Source organism: Danio aesculapii, chromosome 19, assembly GCF_903798145.1.
Source record: "Danio aesculapii chromosome 19, fDanAes4.1, whole genome shotgun sequence".
NCBI lineage: Eukaryota > Metazoa > Chordata > Actinopteri > Cypriniformes > Danionidae > Danio > Danio aesculapii.
In genome coordinates this window covers 41,857,094-41,875,972 of record NC_079453.1, presented here as the reverse complement: position 1 = coordinate 41,875,972, position 18,879 = coordinate 41,857,094, and the positions used below count along the sequence as shown (strand labels likewise).

The following is an 18,879-nucleotide window of genomic DNA, read 5'->3' as shown; positions in this document are numbered from 1 at the left end:
AAATGTACAATGTTTATTATGCTAGTTTCTTTAGGTGAGGAATTAATCCGCTGAATTTTGTTTTGCATCTTCAATCAGTCAGACCATTTACTTTCAGGAGTGGTGGTGCTTTCCTGTTGACGTTAGTTTGATGGCTTCAGCTACAATATCTTTAAAGAGAACCAAGACATGTACTCCTTAATATTATAGTACTGGTGCCTCTTTGAGAAATATATATAAAAAATCCTGACATTTACTTAATAAAAAAAAAAAATCCACATTTATTCCAGTTTGTTTTGGACCATGGGCACCTTTTTGATGACTTAATTTGACGTAAGATGACTTAATCAATTCCCATTATAAAGCACCAAAAGTAGTCATACAAAATGCTCCCACAATGCCACATACGCTGCTTTTGGTTGTATTTTTCCCCTCAAAGGGATCTTGATCCGGACATTAAGTGAAATTTACATTGAGAAAATAAGTAGCCAATAAACACGCCAACGCTTCATAGCGATCTTAAAATGCCCATACATGTCTTGATGCCCAGTTTTCCCGTTAACCATGCTCCTCTTACCGTTAGTTTGCTAGGAGAAAATGTACAAAAGGAAAGCCCCGACCCCCTACCTAAAATTAATTTTAAAGCACATCAACATACTGAAATAAAGGTCTCAGCAACTTTCAGTTTATGCAGACTTGATTATTTCCTTGCTGTTTTTTTAAATTGACCCCTTCCCTCACCAAAAAAAATCCTCTTAGAATGTTCTTATAAATTTTAACTAAGACTGTTCTCAAGACAAAACCATAAGAAGAATTATAATTATTTTTATGCAAAGGTTAAAGCTTGTAAGTTTTATCACTCTTGGGGCTGTTTGATAGGCTATTTTGAAAGTGACAAGGTTTTGTTTTCATCCAAGATGTAATTTATCAGGAACAAGGATATTTCGATACAAACGGACAGCCACACTTCTTTTCTATGTATGAGTGGAAAAGGGTAAATATTTTTGCTTTGTGTAATGTGACCTTGTAGGAACATTGTATATAAATTTTGATTTAAATAGGTCTGCTTATGTTGTCTCTCTATTCCAAAAAATGTTTTTTTCTGAAAGGAAAGTTTTTAAAAATCATCTTAACTTAGTCTTATAATGACATTTTCTTTTTCAAATATTAAATATTTTTTAAAATGACACTTTTAACAATAAAAAAAAATTAGTGCTGGGCAAAGATTAAATCGCATCCAAAATAAGAGTGTATATTAAAAGTGTAAAAGCGTGTATGTAATATATTTATTATGTACATGTGATCGAAACAGAACTATACAAAACTATTCTGTTACATAATTAAGCTGTAGAAGCTCTGTCACGAAAACAAATTCCTCGTATGTGTGAACATACCTGGCAATAAAGCTCTTTCTAAAGCTCTTTCTGAAATATAACAAATGTATATATAATTTGTATCATATTATATTATATCATATTATATATATTAGTGGTCCTCAACCACCGGGCTGCGAACCGGCACGAAAGTCAAGGGGTACCGGGCCGCACCAGAAATCATTTATTATTTCCATTTTGAGTCTAAACAATCTTTTATTTAGAAAAAAAAATTATTTAAAAAAAATGACCGTATTCTCTTGCTTACATCTCGTTCACTCGAGTGCCCAAATTTAACCCACAAGCAGCAAAATGAGTAAGAAACCAACATCTTCGGAAATTTTCTTTGCGAAGGGCAAAAGGCCCAGTGAAGGACCCACGAACTGCTAAGGAATAGATCCACAACCCATTTGTCAACAAATCAGGTGAATCCAGCATGTCTGTACAAGAAGAAGATCAACTGATGGAGATCACTTTGCATATCCCTTTTCTAGAGTTCGCTCAAGTTCGCTATTTCCAATGGAGGTGAGTGGTGTGACACACTTATGCCTTCCAGACGCACCTAGTTGAATAAACGCCGGGAGCGCACCGCGAGTCACGTTACAAGAACTGACCGATCAGCTTGAACTTGTATTGAATATACATATTTCGGTAACGTAATTATTTCAAACAAACACAGAAGACTGAAACACTGCAGTGCTTTGTAATTTTCTCCATAAAACTTGTATCAGAGTTACAGCAATGTTTTGTCAGCTTGTCATCCTCTGAGAAAATGGTTGAAGGTCACCTAGCAACCTACGAAACACCACCCCCCCCCCAGGAAAAATCGTCCAGCGTTGACCAGTCTGCAGTCAAAATGGTTGGGGACCACTGAGAGATATATATACACTTTATATCTAAACATAAATAAACATTTTGTCAAATGTATACATACATGTGTGTATTTGTATGTACACATAAATATACCTATTTTGCTGTCAAAATAAACTTAATTTGGATGCGATTAATCTCAGAATTAAAAATTCTCATGTCTAATTAGTGCAGTAGTCTACTCTTTTCTGCAATTAAATTCTCTTTTGACAGTTAATGTTATTAAAAATGCTTTAATGCTGTATCCTGGTAGCCAATAATTTCTAGTGCTTTTCTTCTACTTTGAAAATTAATTGTTACAAGTTTTCATCATTCTTCAAAATATCTTCTTTTGTATTCAACAGAAAAAAGCAACTCAGAAATGTTTGAAGCCATACGAGAGCAAGCAGTGACTAAAATTAAGTTTTTGTGAGAACCGTCCTTTCATTACCAGGTGTAAACAGGTCATGATCAAAAACTACTCACCACTAGGCAGAATAGTTGGTTTCCACCCCTTGAGTACGTTGCTCATTTCGCAGCAGAATTTAGTGTAGAAAACGTCTGAGAAAATGTTCTCCATCCTATTGTTCTCAAACAGGTACTGCAAGCATGAATGACGAGAACTAAATCAAATCAAACCACACAGCACGGACCGATTGTGTTTAGTTTGTGCCTTTTCTTCTGGGTTTACCTGCTGGATGCCCAAGCAGAGGTAATAGATGCTGTCAGGACTGTATTTCTCTCCATTGGGTCGGCGGACATCAGTAATGAACTTACAGAGACCGTAGCTTAATTCTGCCGTGCAACACTTCAACACGTCCTCCTTTAGTGTCATACTGCGCGCTGTAGGAGATAAAAATAGCGTTTTTAAGTAATCTGTGCCTGTCATTAAGAAAAAAAATAGTTTGCCCTTGCAATCTAAAATTAAAATCTGAAAATGCACTTCCTGTTTGTTTTCAGTTACATAATTAGATTAAGTGATTGAGGTATTGGGCGTGGCTAACACACTAAACACACCCCTCCAACAGTCAGTTTTGGCAACAAACAGAAATGGCGAGGAGATGTCTGTTAGGTTGTAATAACTCTCCCCAAACCCTCTTTCTGAATGAAATACCTACTTTACTACATCCAATCAGCTTGCAGCAGAAAAACAAGCCATGCCCACTGTTGTCATTTCATATTCGATTTCAATAAGAACTGTGTCACAGTACGGAAAAAAAAAAGGCGCCGTTTTCGCTTCATGTGGACTTTATTATTATTATTATTTTTTTATTTATTTATTTTTTATTTTTTTAAACCAATAAAGTCCACATGAACAAACTAATAAAAATCACAACTTTTCCAGCTAATTAATTATAACGAAACAGTCTGGGGGAAAAGCAAACAAACAAAAAACTGAATTACAAGTTTTCTGAAATGTTTCAACATGCAAATGATACATTACTTAATTTGCATACAGACAACTAAACCTCAACAATCTAAACTGCTGAATTTATTCTGTGTACAAGTAATTGTCATAAATAGTGATAAAGAGGATTTACTTTTTTTTTACACTGATATTGTTTTCAACTTGTTCCTCGAAGTAAAAAGGACGACTTCTGTCACATGTTATTTGTTTTCATTCTACTTGCATATTATTTTGGTATGATAGGGTGAAAAATATTTACTTCAAGCTCTTTTACTTGAAGTGGTTATAAGAAAAAATAAATTTATTTGGAGTTTTTCTTATGTTCAGTTTTTAAAATGTATTTATCTATCTTGTATAAATAATAATAATAAATTTGGACATATCTTTTATCTCTCCATAAGACAAATATTTCTTCGAAGTGAGAGAAAAAAAAAAGTGAAGCTTTTTGAAGAAGATAATTTTGGCAAAAAAAAAACCTAAACTCTAATATAACACACACACACACACACACACACACACATATATATATAAATAAAAGTAAATAAATAAAAACTCAGGCTGACATCGTGTAGTCTGAACTTGTTATTAAATGGTACAATGTTCCACAAGTATACTGACTAAACCAACTTTCTTTCACTGGTTCATTTACATTTGTCAAGATGCTCCAGAATCAAATATAGTACATTACAGATATTATTTGAGAAATGAAATGCTGGATAAAAAGCAAAACAAGACTTACAGCCAAATTTGGGAGCATCCATGTTGGGTTGGGCGTTTCTCCAGCGCACCCAGTCCCTCCAGGCCTTGACGCCGTACTCGTGTTGAAGTTTGGAGAGGATGTTTGAAGGAACGGATGCACACTTACGACCCTACATGCAAACAACAGACTTTTCAGCATTTTATGATGACGTGAATAATGTCAGGATCAAATCAGATTGCCTTTAAAAGTGTGAGTGTTTAGATGGCGGTTAGAAATAATGCTGCTTTAGTTATTTTACCCGTTTCTTCTGAGATAAGCCATCAGGTACTTTCTTGCAAGATCTCCGTTTTCCAGAATCATTTTCCATTTGCTCTCGGAGAAGCGCAATGGTCTCTGAAATGTGAAAGAAACCAAATATACATCAAGTTTAAATGGAGGATCATAAACAGCTTTGATTGCGTTTGTTAGGGATGCACCGATACCAGTATCGGATCAATACTTGGTTAAAATACTTGTACTTGTATCGTACATGAAATGCCGATACCACAATACACTTCATTTACACTAATTTCGTTTGGTATTATTTGTATCTTTATTTTAATGTATGTTTAGTTGGTCAGTTATCTACAAAATAAACAAGTTCAATAGAGGTGAAGTGTTCAAAACCAGTCCACTATATGCTTCAGAGCCAAAACTCAAACTGGTTTGTGAAATCAAATAATAGTATAAATATAAAGTGAATTATTGTTTCAGAGAAGTCTTTATTAAACTGTTTTCACTGTTAATGACAAAAAAAATGTATTTCGCCTGTCAGTTTCAATCCCCTATTCGCAGCACTGAAAATATTCCCAGATTACCTTGGAAGGACAAACTCGTTCAAAAGAGTGAGAAAACTCAGAAACATTGCGAGATGATGGTTGCGCGATTTTTAAAATGAGAGTATGTGTATTTGTGGCAGCATGTCAAGATAAAAATCACTTAAAACATCTTAATATTTTAGAGAAAGTAGTCAAAGTTTACATAACCAACTTTTGATCTTATCCTCCCCGCGACCCACCCATATTTAAACATCATGTAGCCTACTTTTTGATTACCTGACCCGTGGATTAACAGCAGAACTCGTGAATATAACGAAGAACCACGCATAAAATTATGCGTCTGTAATGGAGGCCAGCTATTGAAGTGCTGCGCAGGTAAACCTCACTTCTCTCACTTCTAAAGTTGCTCTAATGACAGACGCCATAATCTTTAGCCTCCTTGATAAAGCAACCGACTCCTATGTGAAAGGTTGCCGGTTTGATCCCAGCTCTGAGCAGGTTGGGTGGTGCAGGACCGGCGGGGTTACATTGGTGCCGTGACCCAGATGGGAGTGAGTGTAACGGAGGCCAGCTAGTGAAGTGCTGTGCAGGTAAACCTCACTCCTCTGACTTCTAAAAGGTGCTCTAGCGACAGACGCTAGAGGCCATGGCCTTTAGCCTGCTTATTAGAGCAACCGACTCCCAGTCGGAAGGTCGCCAATTTGATCGGTTACATGTCCCCAATATGCAATGTCAAGAGAGGGACTCCATAAGGTAACATAAACTGCACACACTTGATTATGTAATGTGTGAAGTTGTGGACATGTCAGTGTAAGAATAACTTGTCCGTTTAAACGTCCATGCTTAATCGGTCTATCAATTTACAGGGTTATCAACAATGTGTGTATATATTTGGCTTGGAATAGCCTTCTGTTAGTGATTTGGGTGTTCATTCTTGCTACAAGCAAAACATAATACCTCCTTAAAAATTAATTGCACTTTCATTGCAACCAAATCTAAGAAGTATTGGAATCAGTACTCTGTATCAGTGAGTACACAAATGAAAATACTAGTACTCATATGGGTTCGTAAATAGTATCGGTTCATCCCTAGTGTTTGTTAACTCTTATTAACTCTTCAACAGAAATTTTACCAATTGGGAAATCTGCCTCCAAGTCCATCAGTGGCTCCCCTGCTTTGGTGGAGACAAGTGTCATTGTGGCAGATCTGGATGATGGCGCAGGAGCAGGAGCTAAAGTAGGAGTAGGAGTAGAAGCAGGAGCAGGAGGTGGTGGTGGTGGCTCAGGCTCTGGGGTTTGATCCAAAATTTGAGCAGGAGACACAGGATCCTCCTCCCAGCTCAGATTACTGGAAAGATCTTGCAAATCGAGATCCTCCATAATGTTATCAGTCTGATCTAAGAAGCAAAATAGGACTTTTTTAGAGATATAGCTGATTGAGCCCACACACTAAAACCATCAATGCTTTCTTCATTTACCACAGGAGCTGATGTGTTTCTCCTTCTCTGCATCCTCCGCCACCATCTCCGCCATCATGATGAGGTCGGCCTCCAGAGGATCATCAGGGATCTTCTCTTTGATTTCCTGAATGGTCTGTACAATGTGTTCGGCGCTGTCCAGAGTCGTGGGGAAGAACAAGGGTACTGGTACCTGTGGAGAGAATTAAAGGGACATTTACATCATCATGGACTGAAAAATGACATTCAGTGTTTAAATCTTAAACGAAGACTGTAGCCTTAATTCACTTTAACATGCATTACCATTATGTTGTTTTTTTTTGTACACAATTTAATGTCACAGGTGTCCAAAAAAATGTGTCAACTACTGATACCCCACAGGTAATTTATTTTATACAACAGTTCTGTCTGGTTCTCGAATTTAATTGGCTGATAGCCATGCAATATTCCCATAATAATAGCACTCGTACAGCCTTCTTACGATTGTGTATTACTCAGCCAACCTAGAGTGACAGGAGATCAATAAAGCCACTACAGTTTAACAAATATTGCAGCTGTTGGACAACATAATGCACTTTTGAGTTTTTTTTCAGGTGAGAATGTAGTTGTTAGATTGCAACTATGCAGTTTATTTATAAAGACAGTGCCTATTTTAATTATTTAAAATTTCTGAGATACAGCGCATCGGCATCCATCAGCCTGTCATACTGAGCAGAGCGAAGACGGTTGACATTCTGCCACAAGATGGTGACAGAGATCACAGAGATCAGTTGTACATTTCAAACTACAGCTGATCAAATTATTATAAAACAGGTAAGTGACATTCTAAGTAGATCTCTCTTTTTTGTATGTTGTAGTGCTGCATTTATACTGTAGTAATTGTTGCGTTTCTGGAAGTGTTTGCTTTGCTTTTCTCTGGATTAATTTTTGTGATATCCCGATTGCAACACAGAAATACTGGGAAATCTCTGTAGACTGATGGCATTTCATGCCGTTCAAGCCTTATAATCTTAAAATGTGAGCAAAATCACCTGTTTTGTCATCACTTTAGACCAGGTATGTCAAACTCAATTCCTGGAGGGCCGCAGCCCTGCACAGTTTAGTTCCAACCCTAATTAAACACAGCTGATCAAACTAATTAAGTCTTTCAGTCTTGTTTGAAACCTATACAGGTAAGTGTGTTGAAGCAGGGCTGGAACTAAACTGTGCAGGGCTGCAGCCCTTCAGAAATGTCTGCTTTAGACATTACGCTAGATAATCATTCAAATACTAGCTCAAGTGACGTTTGTGAAGTAGCAACAGATTCTGCTGTCCTGACGTTAGCTGCAGATGTGAAGCAATGGTGGAAAAAAGTAGTTCCTCATACAAAAGGATTTTTAGACTCTGTGTTTGATTTTCTTTTTTATATAGACGATTATGCCATTGAACTGTTGCATAAACGCAATAATCACACTCATACCAGTGCGATATGCACACCTCCCACCAGTGCCAATATACAGCCATATTGCACTGCTACTTGTGTAATATTGCTCAAATAGCATGCTGCAAATGCCCGTTTGAGAGCAAGCATGCAAATGAGCTTCATCTCTTTTTGAAAAGGGGCGGAGACTTTACAGCTGTGCCTCAGTTACTCTGGCATTAACATACAAAACAACTACATGCATGTAAAATCTTGTCATTATTCTTATAAACTCGTATCAAAAGTTACTTCCTTTGTGGAAAAAAATATTTTAATGAGCTAAAAATCTTCTCACTCTGCATCAACATTGGATCAATGAACTTATTTCCTACTGCAGCCCTGAATAACCTCTGTTCAGTGTCAGAGGATCACCAAGGACTTCTGGAAAAAATCTGAGGAGCTTTTCTAGTGTATCTACCTTTCACTTCTTAGTTGCATGCATTTTTATTATTATTAATTTATTTTTTAAATCTCTTTGATAGAGATTTTTTCCTATTTGCTTTTGGTAAACAATAAAAACAAAATATTTGTTAATGTTTGTGCAATATGCTTTGTTTTACATATATTTGAAAATAAAACTGGGGAAAAAAATAAATGACTTCCTTTGTAACATTACACACTAGAGTCTGGATAACACAGAACACTATTATTTTTTAGCAGCGAGAGGTTTTGTGTGCTGCTTGGGAGCTCTGAATGCCTTAAGTTGAACAAAAAAAATACATAAATGAAAATAACTACAAGAATCATTTGTGTTGAGCGCCTACACACCCATATAATAATTTTTTTTTTAAATACGGCACACTGCTCTTTTCTAAAGTCAACCAAAAAGGCAGTGTTGTGTGCCTCACAATTTCAGATCTGAAATCTGTGTGATTCCACCTAAAACAAGGTAAAAGTGTAGAAAGTAGGAAAGGATCACTTAAAAATATTTGACATGCTCACTATAAACAAAACTATTTGAACTTGTAAAAGTGATGATGAGAAAGGTGTAGATGTACCGGAAGGGGCATCCCAACAGACTTTGGAACATATTGAGAGTAGAGATTCATGGGAACCGGCACATAGACTGGCACCGGAACAGGCAGCACTATCACTTTCGGTGTCTCATCTGCAAGACACAAGAGTTCAGATACATAGCATCAGATTTGAAAATATATTCTTTATTAATAAAGAATGCAGAAAAACAGGGTAAATTTGCATGAAGTAGCCAGTACCTATCTGTATCCCAGCATCAGCGGTGTGGGGTTTACAGGTTGTGGATTTGTTTTTGCTTGGGGATTTGTTCTTTAGGATCTGGGATCTCAGATCACGTTTCTGATAGCAGAAAAAGGAGCAAATGTTAAATTCACATCTAATCGGACTGATCCTAACAAGCACTTTGAGAATCTGATTTTGTTTTCAACTAATATTGTGTTACTCCGAGACAGTTTTTTTGCTGATAAACTCACATGTTTTACGGTCACATCTGCTTGAACAGAGCCTGAGGAAACAAATAGTTGTAAGTAAATGATTTGAGCAACAAAACAAAGCAACACATCTTAAGTTTACAGTACACTGAATCTAAAATTCACACGTTAAAAAATTTATTCGACCTTGCGTTGTGATAATCACACTGACACACTGCCTCTAATACTTTTATCTATCATCAGGTTTGTTTTTTCCCCCCAATTTTTTGCATCCAAAAAGCCATTTTGAGGGGTGTTTTGATAATTCAGGGCCGCCATACAAGTGAAAGGTAAAATCCAAAATGTCACCACAGAAATTAATCCACTTGATCTCGCAACACAAAACCTTTGCTAAGCAAAGACCGATTGTGTCAGGCAATTGCAGAACAGCTTGGAAACCAGGATGTTAGATACCAATTTCAAATTAAATAGTTTGCGAAAGATTATAAACAGGGTTCCCACTCTTTTAAACAGCAAATTCAAGGACTTTTAAAGCACCAATTATTTCAAGTCAAGTACCTTTGTAATTCACACCGCCAGCATATGTAGCACCATGAAAGTCTTCACAATTCCCTTACACTTAATATTTTCATTAAAACGTCAGAGTGATGATGTTTCGAATGTGTCATTTTCCAAAAAAATGTCAAAGTACTTCAATAAAATTTGTTGAATTCAACACTGGTGATAAATATTTATGAAATGTGCATTATCTGTCATAGTTCATGTACAAGATTTTAAGCAAGATTTGTAAATTAAGAATTTCTCATTGCTTTTTATTCAGTTTTCGACAGCAGCACATTGCAATTGTTAAAAACAAAAACCAATAAGCAAATTTAAAGGACACTAATTTGACCACTTTTCAAGAATTAAGAAAAGTCTTTTGTGTCTCCAGAACGTGTCTGTAAAGTTTCAGCTCAAAACACCCATCAGATTATTTATTCGACCTTTCAGAAGTTTGTAATTTTCTGTGTTGAACACAATGTAGCTGTTTTTGTTGCCTGTGCCTTTAATCCTATTCTCCTACCGCTCACCGTTCCCACGTGCCTGTCAGAGTGTGCCTCAATCTCCGGCTGTGTCAGAGAAACAGCACAGTGACAGACATGAAGGAAGCAGCTCTCACTTAACATTGTGGGAAATACTACAGTAAGAACTTTCCCAATGATTATTTGATTTATTGTGGAGTTTATTCAAGCCTTTCTGCAATGATGAGTCACACACAATGTCGTTCCACGCATACAAACACACACACAAACACGTGTGTACATTACTGGATTACATGTGACAGGATATACATTAATATCCACCGATGTATGGACGTTATGTTAAAAATGTACAAAATAAACCTGATTTAACGTCCACAAACCGGGATTGAAGCGTCTTCTTTTAGAATTGTACAGACACTTTGCGGCTGTGGTGATGAATTACATCGATTTTGCTGTATTTATTGCAAACATGCACCGTTTTAAAAACGTTTTAAAACTTGTAAAACTCATTCTTGTTCACATTTTATGTTGATTGATGATCACAGTGAGCTGAACAGATCTTTTAATCCCAGTTGCTTTGCGCAAGTCCTGTCTTGTTGATATGATTATACAAGTTACAACAGAAACATGTTAGTACATGGCTATCAATCAATTCAGTGGGCAGGGAAACCACACTCCTATTTCATGGTGCGGTGGGCCTCAAAAGGGGAGGAATTTGGATCCTATTTTAAAGACAGAAAAAAATAAATAAATAAAAAAGAGACTTTTATGTCATTGTTTCACCCCAATACGACTGTGGACACATTATACCTACACACAACTCTGTACAAATAGCTTACAAAAGATGAGTTTCACCAAAGGTGCCCATTAATATCAGATTTAATATTCAAGCACCTGTTTGTTTTTAAGTACTTTTAAGGCCTTAAATTCACATGTCTGAAGTTCAAGTATTTTCAAGAAGAGTGGGAACCCTGTGTAAAGTAAGGTTGGTGAGGTAAACATTAATACAAATTGAATTCGGTGTGCAATTTTTGTGCGCATGACCAATTTTTCGGATTTGAATATAAAACAAACAAACAAAAAAAAAAAACACATATGAAAATTTCAGACTTCAGTGTACAAAACCTTCTTGTTTACTAGTTCTTTAATCATATGTTATGTAAAAGTGTTTCATTTCAATACTAATATTTCTTATCACCTTTCGTGTTTGTGTTTCCTGAAACGCCTGGCTGTTTGCTGGATGCTCCTGAAAGTGAAACGACACTGGCAATGACCGGCGTGGCCTCTTTAGTGTTTTGCTGGACTGCAGATGACATTGGCTTTGCACCTGTAAAGAGAACATGGGACTCTTTGACTTTTAGCCAGTCAACGTATATACAGTTGAAGCCCTCCTGAATTATTAGTTATTGTATAACAGTGATTTGTTCTGTAGACATACGAAAGAAAAATATTGCTTAAGGGGGCTAATAATATTGACCTTAAAACAATTTAAAAACAAATTTTAAAAAAGTGCTTTCATTCTAGCCGAAATAACAAATAAGACTTTCTCCAGAAGAAAAAAACATTATAGGAAATACTGCGAAAAACTTCCTGTTAAACATCTTTTGGGAAATATTGAAAAAAGAAATTCACAGGAGGGCAAATAATTTTGACTTTATGTAATGAACAAAAAGTAGATTAGATAAAAGCAGAGCGATCAAGCCAATGATCTGCATGTGGACATACACTGTGTGGTCAGAGATTTGCTTGTTGCCTTGATGACGGCTCCAGTGATGCCCTGCAGACTGCAGAAAAACATCAGGCACCGCAGGCTGCAGAAGTGCTTCATCTCTCCCAGCCATTTCACAGACTCGTTCATCTTCTTGATCTGCCTGCACATTGAGCACTTTATTTCCTGTCAAAATTGTGCAACAGGAACATTTACTGTTAATTTCAGAAGCCACATCTGTTGCATAAAGTGTAAGGTTGCAGCACAATGATGCTTACAAAAAGAGAGCAGAAATAGCTCACATTTCTTCAAATAAATAGGCAGTGATACAACTAAACTACCAATAAATGTGTAGTTAATTGAATAACTAAAATATATATTAATATTGCTAAAAAAAACAAAACAAATAATGACAACTAAATTGCCTAAATAAGCCAAAACAAAAACAACTAGATTCATATTATTGGAATTAACTGAAATTAACTACAACCCCCAAATCAGAAAAAGATGGCACAGTATGAAAAACAGCAGTGATTTACAAATTTACTTTGACTTGTATTTCATTGGAGACAATACGAACACAAAATATTTCATGGTTTGTCTTGTTGAATTCATTTGCGTTGTAAATGTACATCCTTTCCTGTCATTCAGACCGATAAATCATTCCAAAAAGGTTGGGACAGGAGCAATTTAGGGCTAGCTGAACTACGGTGATCTCCAACCCCTCAGGCTGCACTGCATCAAGAATCCTTATATATCTATCATCACCACATGGGCTCAGGAATACTTAAGCAAACCTTTGTCAAGTATCAATATACATAGTTATATCTACAAATAACAGTTCAAACTGTACTGTGCCAAAAGGAAGCCATATGTTAACAGTGTCCAGAAGCACCGTCAGCTTCTCTGGGTTCGGATGCATCTGGGATGGATCTTTATTAATTCTGTTTTCCATACTGTCCCACCACATTATGATTTGGAGTTGTAAGTTTAGTTGTTGGGTTTAGTCAATCATGTAATATCAACTACCTAATTTAATATTTTGTTATGCAGTGAGAGTACTTTTAAGTTTTTGTTATACAACTTTTTAATATATTCAATATTTTGTATGTTGGCTGGTTTTGTACTTGTTGGTTTAGCTGGTTTAATACATTTAAAACATTACCTGACGGATCAGTAAATTATGTTGTGACAAGCAATCGCTCCCACAGAACTCCTCCTGCTTGCCATTAAAGACTTCTGTCACTACAGTCTTAGAAGTGCTGTTACAGTGGAAACAGTTGCTACAGTGTTTCGTCCCCCAACGCTTCACCAGGTTTTGCTCGAAGAGTGACCTGCATTCTAGACAGAAAGGAAAAGCACATCTTCAAACTTGTGGTAACAAATCTTGCATGACAGATTACCAAATGATAAAATAAGACGATGATAATTATATGCATGCTCACTCTCATCGCAGAAGGAACGGTCAACTCTGTTTATCCTTCTCACGACTTTGACTCTTTTATTGAGGTTGCAGTTTTCACAGCGAGCCACCACACGGTTGACCTTTCTGAACTCATCGATGCAATCGTTACCGCAGAATGCATACATTTTCCTCTGGAAATAAAATTAAAAAAAAATTATGCAAACCTGCAATCAAACTAGAGCTTCACAATATATGACAAAAATGATTGTTAGCATGACAATAGTATATTCAATATACGCATCACAGACAAGTGATGAATTACATTTATTTTATGCATTGGATGTTTATCTTAAACCGATGAGGCCATACTACAAATTGAAATAACAATATAAATGACATGCATCAATTCAAATACCCCCTCCACACTTAACGACAGTGTTTTAAAAACTTTTTAGTCTGAATTACAATGAATTAAATCTGTAAAATATCTTTAACCTGTTTTTTTAACATCATTAAATAAATTCTTTTAAAACATAGCTAACAAAACAGCCTTTTCTATGAAAATATTGTTATCACAATTCAACGTTTGCACATTTTTCCAGTATCATGCAGCCCTAACTCAAACAAGTACAATAAAAAAAAAAATAATAATAAAATAAATATATATATATATATATATATATATATATATATATATATATATATATATATATATATATAATAATAATAATAATAATAAAAATTTGATAAAATAATGATCAGCATAATAAAGTGAACCAGGAGTACCTTATACTCCATCAGTTCTGGCTTGTGGAAGAAGGCATTCAGACATTGACAGCAGGGGATTTTAGTGACGCTTTGGCCTTGACCACTAGGGGTGCTAGTCTTGGCTGATGAGCTGGAGTCTGATGAAGCAGGTTTGGTGGGAGCAGCTTTTGCTGTAGTTGTGTTGCTGCTTGTAGAGGTCACGGTGTTCACCTGTGTGTTAGCTTTTTTATTATTCAAGGACTCCTGAAGCAAGCAAAACAAAGATCAACATATTAATACCATCACTTATGTAGAAAAGATTGGTGCCAGATTTTACTGAACTGTACCTGATATGCTACTACGCAGGAAAACGTGCAGAAGTTTTGAACGGATCCTTCAGACATGGCTATGTGGTACTGAGGCACTAATTTCATCTTGCAGTTGTTGCATTCCACTGGAGCAGCTAGATTGCACGCAAACAAACAAACAAACAAAAAAAATCTTAGAATGAAAGAGTGGTGGCCAAAATGAAAACACTTAGGATATTTAAGAGGTTTCATTGTTTTAATTAAATTGGCCATTACAATACCCACAATGAGGATGATGATTTTTAAAATTTAATGCCATGTCAGCAACAAAGGCTATTTTCATGGCTAGAACATTTCATTAAAGGTGCCATATACTGCATTGGTTTAATAAGTTAAATTGTTCTCTAATATCTATATAGTAGGTTTACGGCTACAGTAGGTTAAAAATAAAATGTCCAGAAATGGTTTAATAAGCTAATTTATTACTCTATAAAACACCCATAGAATCAGAAGGTCCATTATTGACCATATATGGTTCGTGTCATGAATATTAATGAGCTCCGCTCTGATGTGCCGCTCTTATACACACACAGAGCATGATGTGCCGCTCTTACACACACACAGAGCATGATGTACACTGAACACAGACAAAAATAAACCCAATCAGAGTAACATTTGAACATGCCTTGTGCTGTCGTTGCTCAGGAACCCACATTAAACAATTTGAGGTTTGCATTTTCAAAATAAACGTTCATAGTAAGTGCATTATAAATGCTTAAAATAACTGTGGGAGAAAAATCATCACGGTTGTCTTACTAGAAAATGTTTGGCTTATCAAACGCAGCCTGAGGCATGCATATTAATGATCTCAGAGCTGCATGAGCCGTAGTCTCTTGTGGCTGGTTGTCAGGTCCGGATGAATGACCCAAAGTAGGCATACACACAACTACGGAGAGCATGGTGTAGGAGTCTCGTCACAGTTTGTTTGTCCACCGGGCTTTTATACTTGTAGAATTTACATGAGAACGAGAAAGCAGTGGTGTCTCAGGCTCACAGTATGCCCATTTCCAAATATCGATCTCTTACTATTCTACTATGCCTTGGTATACCCAGATATTTATTACAGGGCACCTTTAACAAATATAAAAAGGTATGACTTTTTGCGGTAATAAATGATAAATTTTACAATTTTTCCTGCTGACACTTTGCTAAAAAAAAAAAAAAAAAAAAAAAAAAAAAAAAAAAAAAAGAGGAGAGTTCACTTCATAAAAAGCCTTCTGCAGCCATTAAAAGCAGGAGAGTACAGTAGAATGCGTTTTACTGTAAGAGGAATTTTTACAATACCCACAAATTGAATGAAATGGTCACAATAATGCTCAATAAACTGCTGAATAGAGACATCATAAGGAGATTTAAGTTATATTCCTAAAGAAAAACAGGTCCTAATTCACTGTCAATGTCACACAATCACAGAATTCAAAAGAAAGCCTTTGCTAAAGGAATAATTATATGTTGAAGCTCTTAGGAAATACACAGACACATTAGAATAATGGTCTGTGAGTTAATATATTTACTAAAATTAAGTATGAATAATCGTGTAAGCATTGATTAAAACAGTTCAGCATTGACTAATGCATTATTAAAATTTAAAGTCATGCGAGTAAACATGATCCAACGTTATTAATAACTAACTAAAACTAACAATGAATAAATACGGTAATAAATGCATTACTAATAGCTTGTTAATGTTAGTAAATATATTAACTAATATTAACTAATGGACCATTATTTTAAAGTGTTACCCACTATTCTTTAGTGAGTATGTGGCCATAGTACCTGACAAACCGACAGTCTGATCTTTACTCGCAGTGACACAGGAGACAGAGCAGAAAAGCTCCCGGATTCCCTCTGCGTTTGGACTGTCCAGCGCATCTTCTGCAGGCCTCAGGGCATGACACGTCTTACAGGTGACAAGTTTCAGGCTCCTCTGTAAATAAAGATCAGTTCATCAAATGTATGCATGCTTTAATAGTAGTATTTCAACCAAATGGCTTCCCTTGCAGTTAACCTTTTTGTAAGCTGTAAGGCATGTTTGGCTGCAGAACTTCATAACTCTGTCCTCCATCCGCAGAGATGGACACTGAGCGTCTGTGCCGTAGCAGAATCCTCCACAGTTCACACAGCTGTTCATGTTCAGCTTATTGGAAGAGCGGAACTGGTTGAAGCAGCCGTCGCTGCACAGCTTTTGAATGGAGCCCCTGAAGTTCACCTCATGAACGTGTCTCTACATGAGAAATAATGCAAATAAAAGATCTTTAAAAGGGGACTTGTGCAAAAATTACTTTTATAAGGGGTTTAAACAGTTGTGTGGCAACAGTTTGTAAATATAAACCAGCTTCAAAATGGTAAAAACTTATTTTATAAATCACACTTCATAAAAACAGTCTGAAGTAACAGGTTGTTGCTAGATCAGATATGCTTGCTGCCGGACGCTAACAAGAATTATTTTTATAATTTATTAAACAACCCATTAATTGGTTTTATTAACATCTACCCCTTGTGCGCATCAGAAGGAGAAAGCCCCGCCCATTAGTGACCAAGTCTCTCATTAGCATAGAATGTTAGTCTTGTTTTTGAATCTGCTGTATTCTGACACATAGGAATTTGTAGCTCCGCCCTCTTTTGAAAAAGAACACAATCTGATTTGAATTTAAAGTGACAGTCACCAAAAAGGCACAATTAGGATGAAAACCTAAAAGGGGCAGTTTTAAAGAAAAATAAAACATTATTTGTATGGTATTTTGTGCTGAAATTTCACATCCATACTCTAGAGACATCAGATACTTACTTTAGATCTTGTAAAAGGGGGCATAATAGGTCCCCTTTAAAAGGTAGAGTAAAAAGTCCTTTAAATGCAGATTTTTCCCCGTAGTTTGACATCATCTCAACTTACATCGACATATCAGACAGGGTGAAACAATATAGCTCCTCCCCTTTAAAAAAAAAAAACCACCCAATAGCATTTAGTTATAAAATCACAGGTCTGCCAGTTATAGTAGAAGCATTTTAAACAGGGCCAGACATGCCAGATACTAGAGAGCGTTTGATTGTAACGATTCACCCTGAGGCGGTTGAAAATTGACTTAAATGTGTGACTATTCAAACCTGTTGAAATGTTGAATGAATCCTAATACACGTTGTAAACAGGCGGCGCTGTGTTTACAGGCGCAAGCTCGCTTTACCTGCAAATCAGCTGCGAGCCAGAGGTGGAGCGGCAGAGTAAATGACAGCAATGAAGTGCGCTAGACAAACTGAGCAAATACTGCAAAAAGACGTTTTTTTACACTAACAGAAGAATGAATATGATGCACATAAAGCATAAGCACTGTGAAAAACTACTGTCCCAGACGTCTATACGCAAAAAAGACTATTAATAAGCCAAACCACACGGAGCAGATGATTTGCAGCTCCACTTGCTCCGACGAGTGCTGTGGAGATCACACAGTGCATCAGGTATTCATAGCGAAAGTGTGAAGATGTTTTTTTTTTTTGACTGAAAAAGACAGTTGTTCTGATACATAACCTGGTATTAGATTATTTTATTGAATATTATTATTGAATATTTAAAAATGTTCAAGATTATCTCTTCTTAAGTGTATCACACTGATACTTACACAAATTAATTATACAAGTAATGTTAATCACCTTTATAATCATGTTCAACTCCTGTCTCTAGTTTACTTTATAATTAGTAAATTTATAATCAGTATTTTATGCCAGCGGTCAGTCCCCTGGAGCAGAGGGCCTTATTGCCACCTCTGTACACACTTCTCACTGGTTTAGAAAAGGCTTTCCACTCTACACAGCCATCTCTGTCCCCAATGAAAGAGTTCCTATCAGCAGGGGATATTGTAACGATGCAAAGATCTCAGCTTATGCCAGAAAACATAAATATCCTGATATATTAAAAAAATTAAATCCCAGCACAGTTTTAGTTTGTTTATATTAATGTGTTTTCTTTAGTTTGTATTATTCTTTTTTATTTGTTTTTAAAATAGCAATTCGGTTTTAGATAATACATTATTTTGCAAAAATGTGCAGCATTTAAGACAGAAAAAACGAAAGGGCTCTTCACCTTAAATTTGTTTCAAATAATTTGGTTTAAAAATCGTGACTAAATCCTGAATCGGGAGATTAGTATCGTGAATCGTATCAAATTGTGAGTCAGGTGAATCGTTACA

At 36.1% G+C, this 18,879-nt stretch overlaps 1 protein-coding gene across 1 annotated transcript in view; it reads right to left on the bottom strand.

Moving 5' to 3' along the window:
• The window catches only part of LOC130246437 (zinc finger MYM-type protein 4-like), a 35,156-nt gene that overhangs the window by 2,932 nt on the left and 13,345 nt on the right, over positions 1-18,879 (bottom strand). The window contains 17 exon segments of the mRNA XM_056479382.1: positions 2,688-2,802; positions 2,893-3,044; positions 4,349-4,478; positions 4,608-4,702; positions 6,260-6,523; positions 6,605-6,776; positions 9,041-9,150; positions 9,257-9,356; positions 9,491-9,522; positions 11,669-11,797; positions 12,196-12,364; positions 13,344-13,519; positions 13,624-13,774; positions 14,370-14,594; positions 14,678-14,793; positions 16,475-16,625; positions 16,707-16,922. Of these exon segments, the coding sequence (XP_056335357.1) occupies positions 2,688-2,802; positions 2,893-3,044; positions 4,349-4,478; positions 4,608-4,702; positions 6,260-6,523; positions 6,605-6,776; positions 9,041-9,150; positions 9,257-9,356; positions 9,491-9,522; positions 11,669-11,797; positions 12,196-12,364; positions 13,344-13,519; positions 13,624-13,774; positions 14,370-14,594; positions 14,678-14,793; positions 16,475-16,625; positions 16,707-16,922 (2,503 nt within the window).